The sequence below is a fragment of the Chionomys nivalis genome, chromosome 7, assembly GCF_950005125.1.
Source record: "Chionomys nivalis chromosome 7, mChiNiv1.1, whole genome shotgun sequence".
NCBI lineage: Eukaryota > Metazoa > Chordata > Mammalia > Rodentia > Cricetidae > Chionomys > Chionomys nivalis.
Window position 1 is genome coordinate 40,316,302 of NC_080092.1, and position 15,629 is coordinate 40,331,930.

Below are 15,629 nucleotides of genomic sequence, written 5' to 3' on the forward strand. Positions count from 1 at the left end.
CTCTGTTATCCTGGCGGTGTCACTGATTTGACTGACTCAGAAGGGAATCCATTTCAAAGCTGATGGATCCAGTTGGCTCCACCGACTCCTGTGTTCACCAGACACCTCTTGTAAGCAACCGTGTTAGGTGAAGCACTGTACTGGAGAGGCGGCTCAGCCATTCTTGCCGAGGACACAAATTTGGCTCATACTCACCTCTAACTCCGACTGCAGGGATTCCACGCCCTCTTGTGGCCCCCTAGGGCACTGCACTCTCACACACAATTTTTAGAAAAATGTGTGAAAACATTATTATTGTCTTATGGAAAGTTTCATCTTCAATAAAAATTCTCATATTATTTATCAAGATTATGTGAGATTAAAAAAATCACTCACTTTTTTCCAAGACAGGATCTCTTTACATAGCACTGGCTGCCCTGGAACTCATGAGGACTAGGCTGGCTTTGAACTCACAGAGATCCACCCAGCTCTGCCTCTTGAGTGCTGTGACTAAATACATGTCCCACCATGCCGACTGAGTCTTTTAAGCTTGAAATTCAGTTGATGTTTGCAGTGGCAGCACTGGGAGAAACAAATTAGTATATGTCAAGACAAAATCAATCACAGCCTTTTTTTTCCTTTGCCAGACTGAAAAGGTTGAAGAGGATTTAGCCCATGAGTTGAATTTTTTTGGATCACAGACTGACATTTATTCATAAATTTTGAAAGTCCTGAGAAAAAGCACTATCATCTGCTCAGTGTGACGGCCTCACATGGAGCTGTGGACCAATGTCAGCGTTTATTCTGCTGACAGAACACCAGACCCCCCCCAAAAAAAAATGGGGAGAAAGGGTTTAATCCTAGCTTACAGTCTGTTATTGAGGACAGTCAGGACCCATAGAGGTCCTCTTGCTCCCCTGGCTGACCCAGCCTGCATTTTATACCCCCCAGGACCACCTGCCTAGAAGTGACACCACCCACAGTGAGCCAGGTCCTCTCGTATTAACCGGTAATCAAGAAAACACCGCACAGGCTTGCCCACAGGCCAGTCTGATAGAGGCAAGTCCTCAGTGGAGGTTACCTCTTCCCAGGTGATTCCATTTGTGCTGACAAAATCTAGGCAGTGCAGCCAGAGCCTCTGAGTTTCCACAGCAGTTAGGGACTTCCCACACTTCAGCTACTTCTTAAGACAACTGATAAGCAGGATCACCTAGGGTGGGGTGTGGGTGATTAAAGTAACAAGCAGGAATCAAAACGAGAGACAGTGGTAGTGGCACAGCCAGGGTTGATTCAGAGCAATCCATCTGGATTTCTGGCAGTTGTCCATCCGGCCTCAGGTTCCCTGGCTATCCTAATGGTCAGAAGAGGGGACCTGGAGAGACTCCATTATCCAGAGGCTTTTCTGTCAGGCTCTTCCTCCAGTGAACCCAAGAGCAGCTAACTGCTCTCTGCCACATGTCAGCACTGTGCTCAGCTCAGGGAGTCCACTGTGCCCACTGCTGGGTGGCATCTCCATGATGTGTTCAACACCAAAGACGTGCATTTGGTCTTCCTTTCTTCAGAAACCCAGACACTGTAGTCTCTCCCCATGCGCATCTCTGGGTCCCAGCCACTCCCACATGGCATAGCACAGACCTCACAAGTCAACCACCCAACCTTTCCTTGTCACAGATGCAGTCTTCCGCTTCTACCTCACATCTAAGCCAGGCCCAGGGCGAGTGAGCAGAGACCTGTTCATTCGCATGTCTTACACCGGTTTATAATCATGCCTTAGTTCCGAGTGCTCAGAAACCATAAAGACATTGACCTGGCTTCAGCCCCTCCTGTGGCTGTTTTCTCTAAAGCAGTGGTTCTCAACCTGTGGGCCTCGACCATCGGGAAAACACGCATTTCTGATGGTCTTAGGAACCCACAACCAAGCATTTATTTCATTGCTACTTCATAACTGCAGATTTGCTACTGAGCGGTGTCTCGGTTCCTAAAGCATTTCTCCAGGAAGGGAGGGAGAGGCTCACTAGACTCAGGAAACTCAGAGAGTTACAAGATCCACAAGGCTGGGAGGAGGAGTCTGGTGTAGCTATCAGGGGGTCCTGCAGGGAGCTCTTGGGATGCAGCATTCCTCAGTTGTCCCATGCTGGGGGCGGGCTTATTGCTGATGCAGCTAGCATCACTGGTGACCCCCCTTCCATGCGCCTGTGAATAACCCCCTCAAAACTCACGGATTCACCGAACTAGTGGAATCATTCCCTTGGTTTGTCATTGGTACCCAATTTTGGGTGAATGAACAGAGTCGGCTCATCCCTTCCCAGGAGGACACAGAACAGGCTCTGATCCACTCCATGTGTGGCTGTGGCTGCGTATACACTAAACTTTGCTGGACCTGCGAGTGGATAATTGTAAAGGCTTGTGGTGAGATCACGGTCAATGCAAAAAGTAAACAAAAACTGCAACTTTAATTCTTCAGCGATGCATGCCTCACAATCCCGTCCCTAACTCTCTAGAAGGGACACAGGATGCAGATAGGTTTAGCTGTTACCCCCAAGCCAGCTAGTCAGGAGGGGACATTCAAGACTGTCCATAGCATGTCGAAAGGATCGAGAGCACCCGATCGGCAGGCAAAAACCACGTGTGCTAGTTCACTGCAGGTGCCAGGCAGAGCGCAGTGCAAGAGATGGTGGCGCCGAAGTGCAACGCGTTGGGGTCGTGAGGACACGGCTGTTGGGAACAGTGAAGGAGGTGGAGATGTGGGAATATAAGCTGGCTTGGGATAGGGATGCAGAAGAGAACTCAGGGGGAGGATGAGGCGGATATAGAAATGCAGGCTGGAGTGGGCTGGGGGGTACACGGTGGCTCCATCTCACCCTCACCTGTAGAGAAGGGCATAAAAGCGAGGCTACAGGCCAAGAGAAGCCTGCTCGGGGCGGCAGGGTGCATGGCCCGTCTCTGTGGAGAGAGCATGATCAGGTGGAATTCACGCAAACCAACATGGCAGGGCCACCCCAGTTCACCTCTTCCTCCATGTGGGCAGCATTGCCTCCCAGTCCGAAGCCCCTTACAACTGGAACCCGGGCTTTAAGTAGCAGGGGCTGTTTAAAAAGTGCCCATGTTCCCTGGATGAACTGAGAAGGTTGGGTTGCCAGGGTAAAACCAAGAACCAGTACCAGGTGCTGGGAACCAAAGTGCCGCTCTTCCTTAAGACAGTCAAACTGTATTATGCATGCGTGTGGTGCAGCCCCTGCCCCCCCCCCCCCCCAGGTTGTATCTTAAACTTTTCCCGCCTTCTCAGAGCCTTGGCCAATGAGATTTAGTGCTTCAAGCTCCCATGTGACCAGAGAAATCTTTGCAGGGGATTTCAGCAGTTCAGAGAAACGAGGGGCGTGGATAACTGAGGCTTATGTTTTTCCCACCCCACACTACTCTGTTTCTTGTGGCTGGTTGCCTACCCTACTGTCTCGAAGACCCTCTGATGAGAAATACCTAATAAACTGACAACCATTCCTCACCCCAACACCCTCCAGTGGGTGATATTTGGAGAGCAGCAATTTCTCATTTCTGGGCATTTTCTACCGTCACCTTGTCTGACACTAACATTTTGGGAAGGGGAGGTGTTTTGTGTAGGCACGTGACCGCCAGACCCTAGCACTGTGCCTTGGCCGTGAGTGTGGAGTTAGTGTGTGCCAACTGAATGACAGATCCTAAAGGTACTGCAATTCTTGCTCACCCACCAACCCCATCGTTGAAGCCTTGCTTTCCCTTCATCTGTGGAAAACCCGTGTAGCTTCTAGAAACAACCATCAATGGAAGAATGGATAAAGAAAAGGTGTCATATATATACAATGGGACGTTATTTAGCCAAAACAAAGGGGGAGTCATTAAAACTACCAGAAACTGTAGGATGTCCAGGGGTTGACCGATCACAGTGGAGAAGCAGCTTCCCTGGTAGAGTTCTGCTAACAGGAGAGTGAGTGGAGAGGAGGTTGGGAGAGCTTAGGGCAAGTAGCTGGACTTCACGGGGCTTCATGGAAGGATGAATTTGAAACGCCTCTGAAATATTTTGTGGGCGTGCTGAGGTAGCAGATATGTGTTGAGGGAGAGGGAGGGGAAGTCTGGCTGACCTGTACATATGTAAGGTTAACTTTGGAGCCAGTGATGACTGAAGCCATGGCCTTAGATGGGGGCGGGATGTTGGAAAGAGAAGGGTTTGGGCCCCAGGCTTTAAAGACCTTCATCATTTAATAGGAAAAGACTAGGCCAGAAGGAGAAGATTCAGGGACATGGAGTCATAGCAGGAACAATTTTTCCAAGAAGGTGGAAACAGGAGCAGGGCTGCTGAGGCCAGGCAAGAAAAAGTTTTTTTTTTTTCAGTTTTCTGTTGATCCAGTATTTATTATTGATCACGTGTCCCAGGCTCCCTCCTAGAAGCTGATGATGTGGCATCAAAGAAGCAAATCCTTTGCCTTCTGGGCCCGTGCAATCTAATTGGGGGGAGGAAACCTCAAATCCACAAATAGGGGGAGGGGAAGATGGTGGGTGGTTGGATGAGGCCTGAAAGCCACTGTGACTGAGATAAGGGGTGCAGGTGTATCTGATGCTTTGATGTTTCCAAGCAAGAGATGGAGGGAGGTGCTATCTGAAATGCCAGGTGCCATCTGGCTGCCAAGGACTGCACTGAGGGACCGTGCTGAGGGTGTTCAGCCAGGACAGCATGCTTGAAGACAGGGTGTCAATAGAGAAGGCTGCGGAAATAGCTGGGGACGAGGGGATTTGTGGGTCTTTGTCTTTTACTGGGGCTGGAGGGGAAGTTCTCAGAAGCTCAGTGATACAGAGAAGATGGGTTCCTACTGTGGTCCACAAAGAAGCCTGGGGTTTGCAGAGGTGGAGGGGAGCCACTGTAGACAAGTCTCTGGAGAAAGCAGCAGCTGGAGGGAGCAATGGCTTCCCCTTTTACTTCTCTGCATATGAGTTTGGGAGTTGACTTCTTGGCCCACTGAGGAGTCCCAGAAGAGGATCCTGAAGTTGCAGACTTGGAGGCCCTTCTCAAATAGATAAGTCTCCCTGCCTTGGCATTCAGTGCTCATGATGATGCCAAGAGCAGAGGTACTTGCCTCCCGGGCCCCTCTCGGGTCTCATGCATTCCTTATGACTCCACACCTTCCCATTGCCTTTCTCATTGCTGCTGTCACTTCCTTGTTCCTGAGGCTGTAGATGACAGGGTTGAGCATGGGTGTGAGGACGGTGTAAAAGACAGATACTACATCATCTTGGCCTGGCGAGTGATAGGAAGCAGGTAGCATGTAGGTATAGACAAGGGGCCCATAGAAGAGATTGACGACCGTCAGGTGGGAGGAGCACGTGGCAAGGGCCTTCTGACGCCCCTCCACAGACCGCATACGGAGGACAGCAGCCAGGATGAGGGCATAGGAGGTGGTGATGAAGGTGATGGGCACCAGGAGGACCACCACGCCTGTCACAAAGAGTACCTGTTCGTAGGCTTCTGTGTCTGCACAGGCTAGCATCAGCAGCGAGGGCACCTCACAGAAGAAGTGGGAGATCTTCCGAGAGCCACAGTAAGGGAACTGAAGGGTCAGAGAAGTCTGGGTGGAGGCGTTGAGGGATCCTCCCAGCCAGGAGGACACAACCATGAGCAGGCACACCCGGCGGCTCATGAGCACCGGGTAGCGCAGAGGGTTGCAGATGGCCACGTAGCGGTCATAAGCCATGAGGGCCAGCAGGAGGCATTCTGCAGCCCCCAGGAACATAAAGAAAAACATCTGCGCCCCACAGCCCCCAAAGGAGATGCTTGTCCAACCGAAGAGGAAGCCCACTATCATCTTGGGGACAGTGACTGATGTGAAGAAGACGTCCAGAAAGGACAGCTGACTGAGGAGGAAGTACATGGGCGTGTGGAGTCGGGTATCCATCCAAATCAGAAGGACCATGGCTGTGTTACCCGCCATGGCAAGGATGTAGACAAACACCACCATGCTGAACAGAAACAGGTGTGTCTGGCTGTTGTTAAAGAGGCTCGTGAGGACAAAACCAGTGGTAGAATAGTTCCAGTGCTTGGGGCCCATCTCCTGCTGAACTGCCCTGTGGGGACAAAGAGCTAGGTCACCAGCGTTAGAGACAGGGAGAGGGGTTGAGGTGAGAAGAGAACACCCTGAGAGCTCAGGGACCACCCAGGGATCCAGAGTGGCAGCAGATATACTTTGTCCTAAATGTACTTGCCAGTATTTGTAGGGTCATTGTTTCATAGGGAACTGATATTAGGGAAAGCAGTGTTAGAGGGAAGCACACCACTCCAAACGTGTGCTGTGTACGAAGAAAGACTAGAGACTAACAGTTAAACTTCCCATCCCGCAGAGAAAACAAGGATGCTAGGAAAATCCCAGCACATCACAACACCCCTTCCATTTATGAGATACACATAGTTGTTGATATTTTCAGTTCTAAACAGAAAAATATTTTACAAACTTATGGTTGACCTAAAGGCTAGGTCCACACATGTGTGAATTATACGGTTCTTGTTGATGTGAGGATTTGTGTGATTTGGTTTTCTTACAAGCGAGAGCTGTGGGTGCAGCCGAAAAGGGACATTTTGTCATCTGTCAAAACTGCCCAGCCCTATGCCTTGCTTGTGGTCCTGGCCACCAGGAAACTCACATTTGGGTTTTTGTGCCCTGGGCAGTGATGGCTTTCTGTGGGTTTTGACAATATGTGGCCATCTTCATATTATTTCCTGATCTTCAGCAGTTTCATAAATGAGTCTTGACTCAGTAATCAGAGCCCCTGCATCATTCTCCTGCCCACTGGGCTCTCTAAATATAAACACGTGAATGCCTTATAGGGAATAGGAAAAGCAGCTGTAAGAATTTCTCTCGGGGACACCAGAGATTCCTGGTCCTCTGCCCTCAGGCTGAGGTGAGCTCCAGTCTCAAAGAATAGTTCAGGGAAGTTCCGATGGGAAACAAGTCGCCCAGAGGCAGTTTGTGGAGGTCAGGGAAGGAAGAAGATCAGGACAACTTCAGATGCTAGGGTGAGGCTATAGGCCAGCTTCCCTTCAGGTGAATTCCTCTGTTTATACCCAGCATCCTGTATCCCACGGAATACCTTGGTTCCTACCCTGCTGGGTTCTGACAGCAAATGACTTAAGTGGAATTAATGAAGGAAAATAAAAGGAACCACCCAGAGTTCCGTGAAGATGCTGTGCATGCAAGAGACCACTGCTGTTGGCAGATGAGTCTCTGGGACATGGCAGGGAAGATGACGAATGTGACAGATGAGAGCCCAAGTTCAACACTCCTGTGAGAATCGCTACCAGGGCTGAGCAAACTGAGTTATTGTTTCTTGTCCCTAAGTCTCCAAGACTGACTGCTTGCTGGTTTTTTAAATTTAATTAATTAATTTATTTATTGTTTTGAAACAAGTTGTCATGCAACTAGATTGGCCTCAAACTATAGCCGATGATGACTTTGAGCTTTTCTGATTGTCTTGCCTTCACATCCCAGGTGAAATTCTGCGTGTGCCCTGATATTTGGTTTATGAGATGCAAGGGATGGAACCCAGGCTTCTTGCGTACTAGGCAAGCACTCTACCCACTGAGGTATATATAGTACCATCCTTGACACAGACTGCTGTGATGGGTGATCTGGGTTGAGATTCATTAACTAGACTCCAGTCTAAATCTCAGCATTGTACCTACTGATGGTGAAGCCAGGACTAGAAGGTCCCATAGTAAGACAGCAGGAGTAGGAGCAGGAAGCAGCTCTCCATGGTGCTTTGATTGGTTCCTAGAGCCCTACTAAGGGGCCTTGTCTACAGCTTCAACCTCACCATTCTCAAGCTAGCCATGCTAGGCGCTCAAGATGTCAGATCTGGTTCAAACAAGTTCTGAGCTTGACGATCCCAGGACCCCAGAGTCTGTTCTAAAGCCTGTCTCAGGAGTAAAGAGAGAACAGAAGAACACGGTTAGAAACAACCACTGCAGACAGCACGAAGTCAAAATGAATGATGCCTCTCAGGGTTAAATCCTAACAATTTGTCTGCCAGCATGCCTTTTATATGCAAACCATCCATTCTAGAGTCTACAGCCCATAATGTTTTAGTATCAAGGGTGACAGTCTGGGGCACCTGTCTTCTTATCTTAGACAATCCTAGGACAAGATTCTTGGCAATTACCAATGATGCCTGTACCCAGGGCCAGCCCAAATCATTTGAACCATGCCTATACCGCTGCCCACCTACCTTGCCCATTCATTCTTAGAGAACAAACACACAAAACTGAGGAAAAGTCAACTGGGTCGTAGTGCAGTTGGTAGAGTGCTTGCTCAGCGTGCACAAACCCTGGGTTTGCTCTTCTGCACTGTACAAAGCAAACATAGCGTAATACATACTTGCAATACCAGCAACTGGGAAGTAGAGACAGGAGGACCAGAAGTTCCAGGTTACCTTTGTCTATAGTGAATTTGATGCCTGCCTGGGATACACAAGAATTTGCCTCAAACCAAAAACAACAACAACAACAACAACAACAAAAGCTAGGATGAGTTTGTCTATACTTTCTGTTTCCTCCCTCTGACCCCTGATCAATCATATAGTGCTTTCTGGTGTGGCCCTGTGTAGCATGGCATGTTCCCTCCTCTTGGGAACTGTGAATATTAAACCACTTTGGCCCCTGATCTGTTAACCTTGTACTAAAATAAAAATGAAATTTCAAATGCATTTAAGACACTCCCCTAAAGGGAACTAGAAGTTTTGGCATTTTGTAGGCACGGCTTGCTTTATGTCTGAGACATCTCAGGTTTTATATCTGGAAGGAACCTGGTCTACTATCTTCGTCTTACTGGTGAGCATATGAAACATGGTCCACAAACCTGACCTTTCAGCTACAGCTGAATCTTCACAGCTATGCCGCAGTGGACTTTCTCAGCCCGGCACCATGGGCATTCGCATCTGGGTAGACCTTGGCAAGTCAGTGATGCCCTGTGTAATGCAGAACACTTAGTGCCGTACCTCGCAGTACCCGCTAGATGTCAGTAGCAATCCTACCTCATCCCCACAGCCCAAAGGCTCTAAGGACAGCACGGAAGGGCTCCAGCAGCTGTAACCATCCCCGGAGAATCCCTGCAGGAGATCTTTGCCCTTCCCTCCTCTCCACTGAGACAAATTTAAAAGCTTAGGAGCTCACACACTGTAATATCTTTATTCTGATTTAACTGGATGTCCTTTTCAGGTTCTATCCAGTTTAAAGCATTGTGGTTAAGCTGTTGGCAAGTTGTGTGGGTTCCGGACCAAGCTCCGTTGATTCCCAGCTGTTTAACTCGGGCAGGTTACTCAGCTAGCTCCAGGTTCTGTCTCAGAAGATAAGAGCATTAAGTGGTGAACACCTGCGAGTGTCCAGAGGAAGACCAATCCCTCTGAACACTGGCTGGCAGCCACTTGCGTAGCTTACACATACTTCTTTGTAAGTTGGGTCCTAGGACTCACTTCCCAGTTATTGTGAGTGTGGAACAAGGCACCCTACGAAGAGGATATGCCCTTTCCAGAACAGGCATGGTGGACACTCCTTTCACACAAGCAATTTAATTTTCACCAGAACCACTCTGCAAAATGCCTGTAGCCCCTCCCGTGTGTCGGTTTCACGGTTTGACTCTTGAAACAGAATGTAGTGTGGTGGGGATAGCCCCACACAGGCTGTAGACTATCTAAGGTGAAGGACTATGCCTTCCTGTCCCTTGTATTCCTCCATAGAATTTGGATTGTGGTGTTTCAAGGTCAATGGTGGGCTGGGGTGGGGCTGTAGGAAGATGTGTGGAGTAGACAGGAAAGCACATTTGCTCACCGGGCTCTATCACCTCCATGCCCTGGCCAGGAGCTGGGCACTCTTGCCTGACCCAGCAATGCTTCCTTCTTTGTGCCAACATGAGTTTTCTTCTCTTGGCGGGTTTTGAGAGTTTGTGTACACATGTGCATTTTAATGTGTGCAGCAGGTGCCTGCCTGTGTGTACGAGCTCATCTCTCTCTCTCTCTCTCTCTCTCTCTCTCTCTCTCTCTCTCTCTCTGTGTGTGTGTGTGTGTATGTGTGTGCTAGAACAATTTCTCAAAGGGATTCTTTTTCCTTCATGCTGTTCCAGAAGAGATGAGCTTTCTGCTCTTATCTCTTCCAGCATGTGGAGATCAGAATGAGCAGACAACAGGCACTGGCAAGGGGCTAGAATGAAAAAGGGCTTTACAGGTGTGATCCTTATGTTTGCTGTTATAGGCTGTATTAGCCCAAGGCTAATTTGGTTGTTTTGACTCCTCTGGTTTCTCTGGGCTGATTCCATGTCTTTTATGTCTTATTATTCCATCCCATGGTCGGACTGACATTCACGCCCCACCCCCATACTCAAAAGGTATATCCCTGATTTTCATAATGTCAGGTATTTGACGTTAGAGGAAGACAGTGTTAGAAAAGCCTGCTGACTGTCAGAGATATGCCCGTGCTGAGACCTTGAGAGAAGAGAATTGTCCCCACCACCTTACCTCACACTGTCCCAGTCTGTGCTGTCCATCAGGAGCCTTCCTCTGTCACCAGCTTCTCTCCTTCTTCCATCTTCTCCCAGGGCAGCTGCAGGCTGAGGCTCGGAGACCGAAGCAGCTCCCTTAGGAAGTCTGCATGGAGAGCCATGAAAGCTGACTGTGAAATTTACTCTCTTCACACAGGGTACTCCTTAGGAATTCTCATGCCCCTCAGAGCCCCTTCTCTGCACAGTATAGGCTACTGACCTTTGCTGCAAGGACAGTAAGCTGGTGGCTATTGCTGGCACACCCACACACCCCAGAATGCCACCACTGAAAAGCTTCCATGACTGAACTGTCCTGATCTCCCCGCTCTCAGGACTTCAATTCGGCAGTCCTGAGCAGTGCTTGTCATGTTCCTGGGCAAGCTGGACTCAAGTGACAAGCTTACTGAGGGGCTGTCAACTGCCTTGTCCCAAGTCTGTAAGTCAGAGGTGAAGTGGGACTCGGAAGTCTGTCAGTCTTCATGGTGAGAAGATGTTCACAGCTCCACAACTCCTGAGACCTGTGCATCACTCCTAAAACCCAGCCATTTAACTGGTCTGCAGGCATAGCTTGCTCTTTGAAAGGCTTAAAAAATTCTGAGCACAGACAAATCTACCGAGTTAGGGATTTCCTAGACAGGAGTGATGCCAGCAGGCACAGGGGTAGACCAGGGCACAGGCTCCGGATAAGCACCATGCACCATGTGTTTGCTGTAAAAACTCTCAGCCTCCAGCTTGGATCTGACAAGTGATTAACTAGGTTTATCTCAGAGGTCGATCTCAACACCCATCTAAGTAAGCACTGTTTGAGGCTCATAAGAACCACTGCTCTAGCCAGATGTTCACAACTAGGACTTGCTTGGCCCTCAGGGGACCTTAGTCCATGTCTGAAGACCTACTTCATGGCCATGCGGAAGAGGTGAGGCGCTGCTGACATCAAGTGGGGAGAAGCCGGGTGTGACAGTCAACAGTTCCCATGCACAGAACGGGTTCTCAACACAAATAATCGGCCAGCTCAGCACACCCACAGCTCTGAGGCTGAGAACGCCCACTCCTGCTCTGCCCTTGTTTGTGGCAAGCTTGACCTGTCCTAAGGTTATGTGAAGGTGTTTCTATCCCCTTTGCTGGGTGGGAGCTGCATTAGTGTGTTGAGGGCTAGTGTTGATGGGTGTGGGCACTACAGATTATCAGAGAAAGAAAGGTGAAGCCAGCTGGAAGAGCTGTGTGTGCAAGTCATGTGTAAGGTGTGTGTGCAGGCACACATGCACACGTGTGTGGAGCTCAGAGGATAGCCTTGGGTGTCACTCCTCAGACACTATCTAACTTGTTTTTTTTTGAGGCAGGGTCTCTCACTGCCCTGGAGCTCATGGAGTAGGCTAGGCTGGCTGCTATCTACCCAGGAGTCCTTCTAACTCTTCTTCCTCAGTATTGGGATATATCACTGTGCCTGGCTTTTTATGTGGCTTCTGGAGATCAAACTCAGGGTCTCAACCTTGCAAGACAAATATTTTACTGACTGAACTATCTCCCGAGTCTAGGAGAAACTTTTTTAATGATGTCAATTCCCATCACCCCAGCATCCAAACACCTACAGCCCAGGCTTCTGGGGATACAAACATAGTCAGCAAGTGGGGAGCTTGGCACAAACCGCTAACTGGGCAGATGAGTAAACAGGCAGTGTGTCAGCCTGCAGAACACAGGGGTTTGCTAGGCTTCTCTGAGTACAAGATCAGCCTGAACCAGAAAGCAACAGCTGCTACAGGGTCCCCGACTACAACAATGCCTGGCCTACAGACAGAACATCCACAGTTGGCTCCTGCCTCACTGTTCTGCATTCTGTTAAGGCCATGATGAGAGTCACTAATTTCTGAGTCATTTTGTTACTGGCTGGAGCAGGTCTAGGGGAGAAGAGGTTGCTTCTTCTGTGCTCCACAGTTCACTGTGACCCTGGGGTTTCTCAGGTCCATACTCTCTGGATGCAGATGACTGAACTATCATTCCTTTCCCGTCTTCTACTTCTCCTCTCTGCCTCTGTAAAAGACTCAGAATCTTTCACAGCTATACAAAGTCAGAGCTCTGAGATGGCAAGGTGATGGAGTCTAGCACATTCTGACCGAAAAGTCAGCTATCATTCTGATAGTCAGAAAACCTAGTTCTTGTTCTGATATTTGCTCTCCAAAACCTCACATCTCCAAAAATCAGTGAATGACAGGCTATCTGATAATTATTTAAAAAACACCAGTTAGTAGATCTTGCTTAATCCCATGACATATAACTTACAGGCACTGATCAAGCTAAACCTAAGTGGAAATCCACACGGAAATGTAATATATGTGGAGAGACACACACAGGACGATGAATGAGCCAGGCTCATAGCTCTCAGGTTTTTTGTGCTTAACTCAATACCCGAAGAGAGCAGCCCAGGGCTAATGAATAGAGACAGTTGGGCTCTCAGGACACAGGACACCCCAGCAGAGAGGGACATTTGTCTTTAAGATAGCAGGTGAAGGAAGAGCTGGGTTCTTTCTCCTCCCTCAGTCAGCGAAGAGGATGAGGTTTTCCTCACCTGTGCACAGATCCGAGGCTGGAGGAGTCCTCCGAATCTGAAAGCCAGAGATTGTTTCGCTATTGGATCCCGGGTACTCCTTGATGTTTTCTGAGCAGGAAACCCAGTGATTCTACAAAGGAAACACAAGCTAGACCTTGAGGAGCTGGAACAAAGAGCTTGGGTCTTCGTTTCCAGAGAAGTGGAACACACACACACACACACACACACACACACACACACACACTCAGCTATAGTGAAGGATGTTCAGGGGCACCAGGGCCCTCAGACTATTGTTCTAAATCACATATATATTCATAAAATGCTTGACAATCTTGGTTGCATGCAAACAAATCAACAGAAAGCAACCTTGGTGTCTGGGGGATACTGCTCGCCAGTGAGCAATTAGAGATATACAAGTCCTCCCTCCCCCCGTCTCTCCCCTCCCTCATTCTCCCTTCCTTTTCTTATATCAAATAAAGTTGATTTCAGTTATAAAATGTATGTATGTATGTCTGTATTTATGTACATATTTTGGCTATTTGAGACAGGGTTTCTTTCTTTCTTTTTTTTTTTTGGTTTTTCGAGACAGGGTTTCTCTGTGGTTTTGGAGCCTGTCCTGGAACTAGCTCTTGTAGACCAGGCTGGTCTCGAACTCACAGAGATCCGCCTACCTCTGCCTCCCGAGTGCTGGGATTAAAGGCGTGCGCCACCACCGCCCGGCTGAGACAGGGTTTCTTTGTATAGCCCTAGATGACTTGGAGTCTGTTTTGTAGACCAGGCTGGCCTTGTACTCACAGAGATCCACCTGCCTCTGCCTCTGAGTGCTGGGATTAAAGGTGTGCACCACTGCACCCAGCTTTAGTTAAAATGTTTTGAAAAAGTCTTATTGTTTCAATGTGTTTGTTTCTCAACTTGAAAGAAATTAGAATGGGTAATTTTTCCCTCTTATTTTGTGTTAGACATTTGCTACCTTACATCACTTACACAATGACACGATGAAGGGGAGATCAACTATTGTTTTTAAACATGAACACAGTTAACTAGTTCAGTGCCCAGACATGCTCAACAAGAGATCTGGGATGTGGGCATAGGCCACCACAGAACCCAGTCCCTTCCTGGGCTTCCACATGGCCAGTGTGTCCTGCACTAGTCCTAGGCTTATCCTTGGGAGTTAGGCCATCCCAGGTGCCTAGATACCCACAGCACGATTGAAGTTTGTTCTTCCTCATTATCCCTCCTCCCACTGCTGAGTCTCACATTGTCTAGACTGACCTTGAAATTCTTTATATAGCCAAAGATGACTTCAAACTCCAGGTCCTCTTGCCTCTACCTCCCCCACTGCTTGGATTACAGGCATTTACCACTAACGCCAATTTTATGAGGTGCCGAGAGTTGGAACCAGGGCCTCGCGCACTCTAGGCCAGTACTTTTATCAATGTGTTCTCACACTTTGTTTGCTCTTTAATGCCTAAGAAGCGCTAGTGAGGTTGGACTGCAGTAGGGAAGCGTGGGTTACCCTCAAGCAGTGGTTCTCAACCTTCCTGAAGCTGTCACCCTCTACCACAGTCCCTCATGTTGTGCTGACCCCTCAACTATAATATTATTTTCATTGCTACTTCATAACTGTAATTTTGTTCCTGTTATGAATCATAATGTAAATATTTGTTCTTTCCCATGGTCTTAGGCGACCTCTGTGAAAGGGTCATTTGACCCCCAGGTTGAGAACCAATGCCCTAAAGCCATTCTAGTCCAGAAGCAGCTGATAGAGTGTGCCACTAGGTCATGTGACCCAGTTCTCTGCATAGGTGGAGTCGAAGCTACCATGGCAGAGTTCTCTGTGATGTACATCAGTTCCACTGAGCTGGTAGAAAGAATGGCTGATTGCTAAGCTTGGCTCACTTTCACTTACCTTGTGTCCTCGGCTTGGTCCTTTATAGACCAGGACTGGAGCAGTCAATGCTTGTCTCCTGTCATTGAACACTCACACATTTTAAATGTTGTCTTTGCAAGTCTGTAAGTCTGTCTTCTGCCACCTTTGATCAACTCCCCTCCTCATTAGACTCTAAGTTCTTATGTTTTATGCGCGTTGTGGTCATCTGGGTTCAAACATGTCTAACTGATAGAGATGGGATCACTTCTAGCCTCTTAAATTACAGTTCCTGTGGTTTTTGTTTTCAGCCATTCCATTGCATATTGTGGTTGGGTAGGTGGTGGCAGCTGTCGGTACCTAATTATTTGCACCATTGCTAAAAGCTGGGCTCATCCCGCTTGAGCATCACCTGGTTTCTAGACCTGCGTCTACTGTCCTGCATTAGCCCTACTGCAATGGCTTTCCACAGGCAAGCAACTAAATATTGTTACAGGAACTGTGGTCATTCTGGCATTTTTCCTATGTGTTGAATTTTTTTCATCCATGTAATATTTTAGCACTATGGAGATGACTCTCTTGGTAAAATGCTACTCTTGCAAGCATGAGAACTGAGCTCGGTCTCTAGAACTTATATTTAAAAGCTGAGCTTGTTGGTGTGTGCTTAATTCTAGCACTGGAGTGGTGGGGA

General features: G+C 48.4%; 1 protein-coding gene across 1 annotated transcript; it reads right to left on the reverse strand.

Moving 5' to 3' along the window:
- Nucleotides 1-5,105: 5,105 nt before the first annotated feature.
- Nucleotides 5,106-6,053, reverse strand: LOC130878265 (olfactory receptor 2Z1-like). The gene has a single exon (XM_057776131.1). It carries the CDS (start codon nt 6,051-6,053, stop codon nt 5,106-5,108), a length of 948 nt encoding a protein of 315 aa, XP_057632114.1.
- Between the last annotated feature and the right edge of the window lie 9,576 nt (nt 6,054-15,629).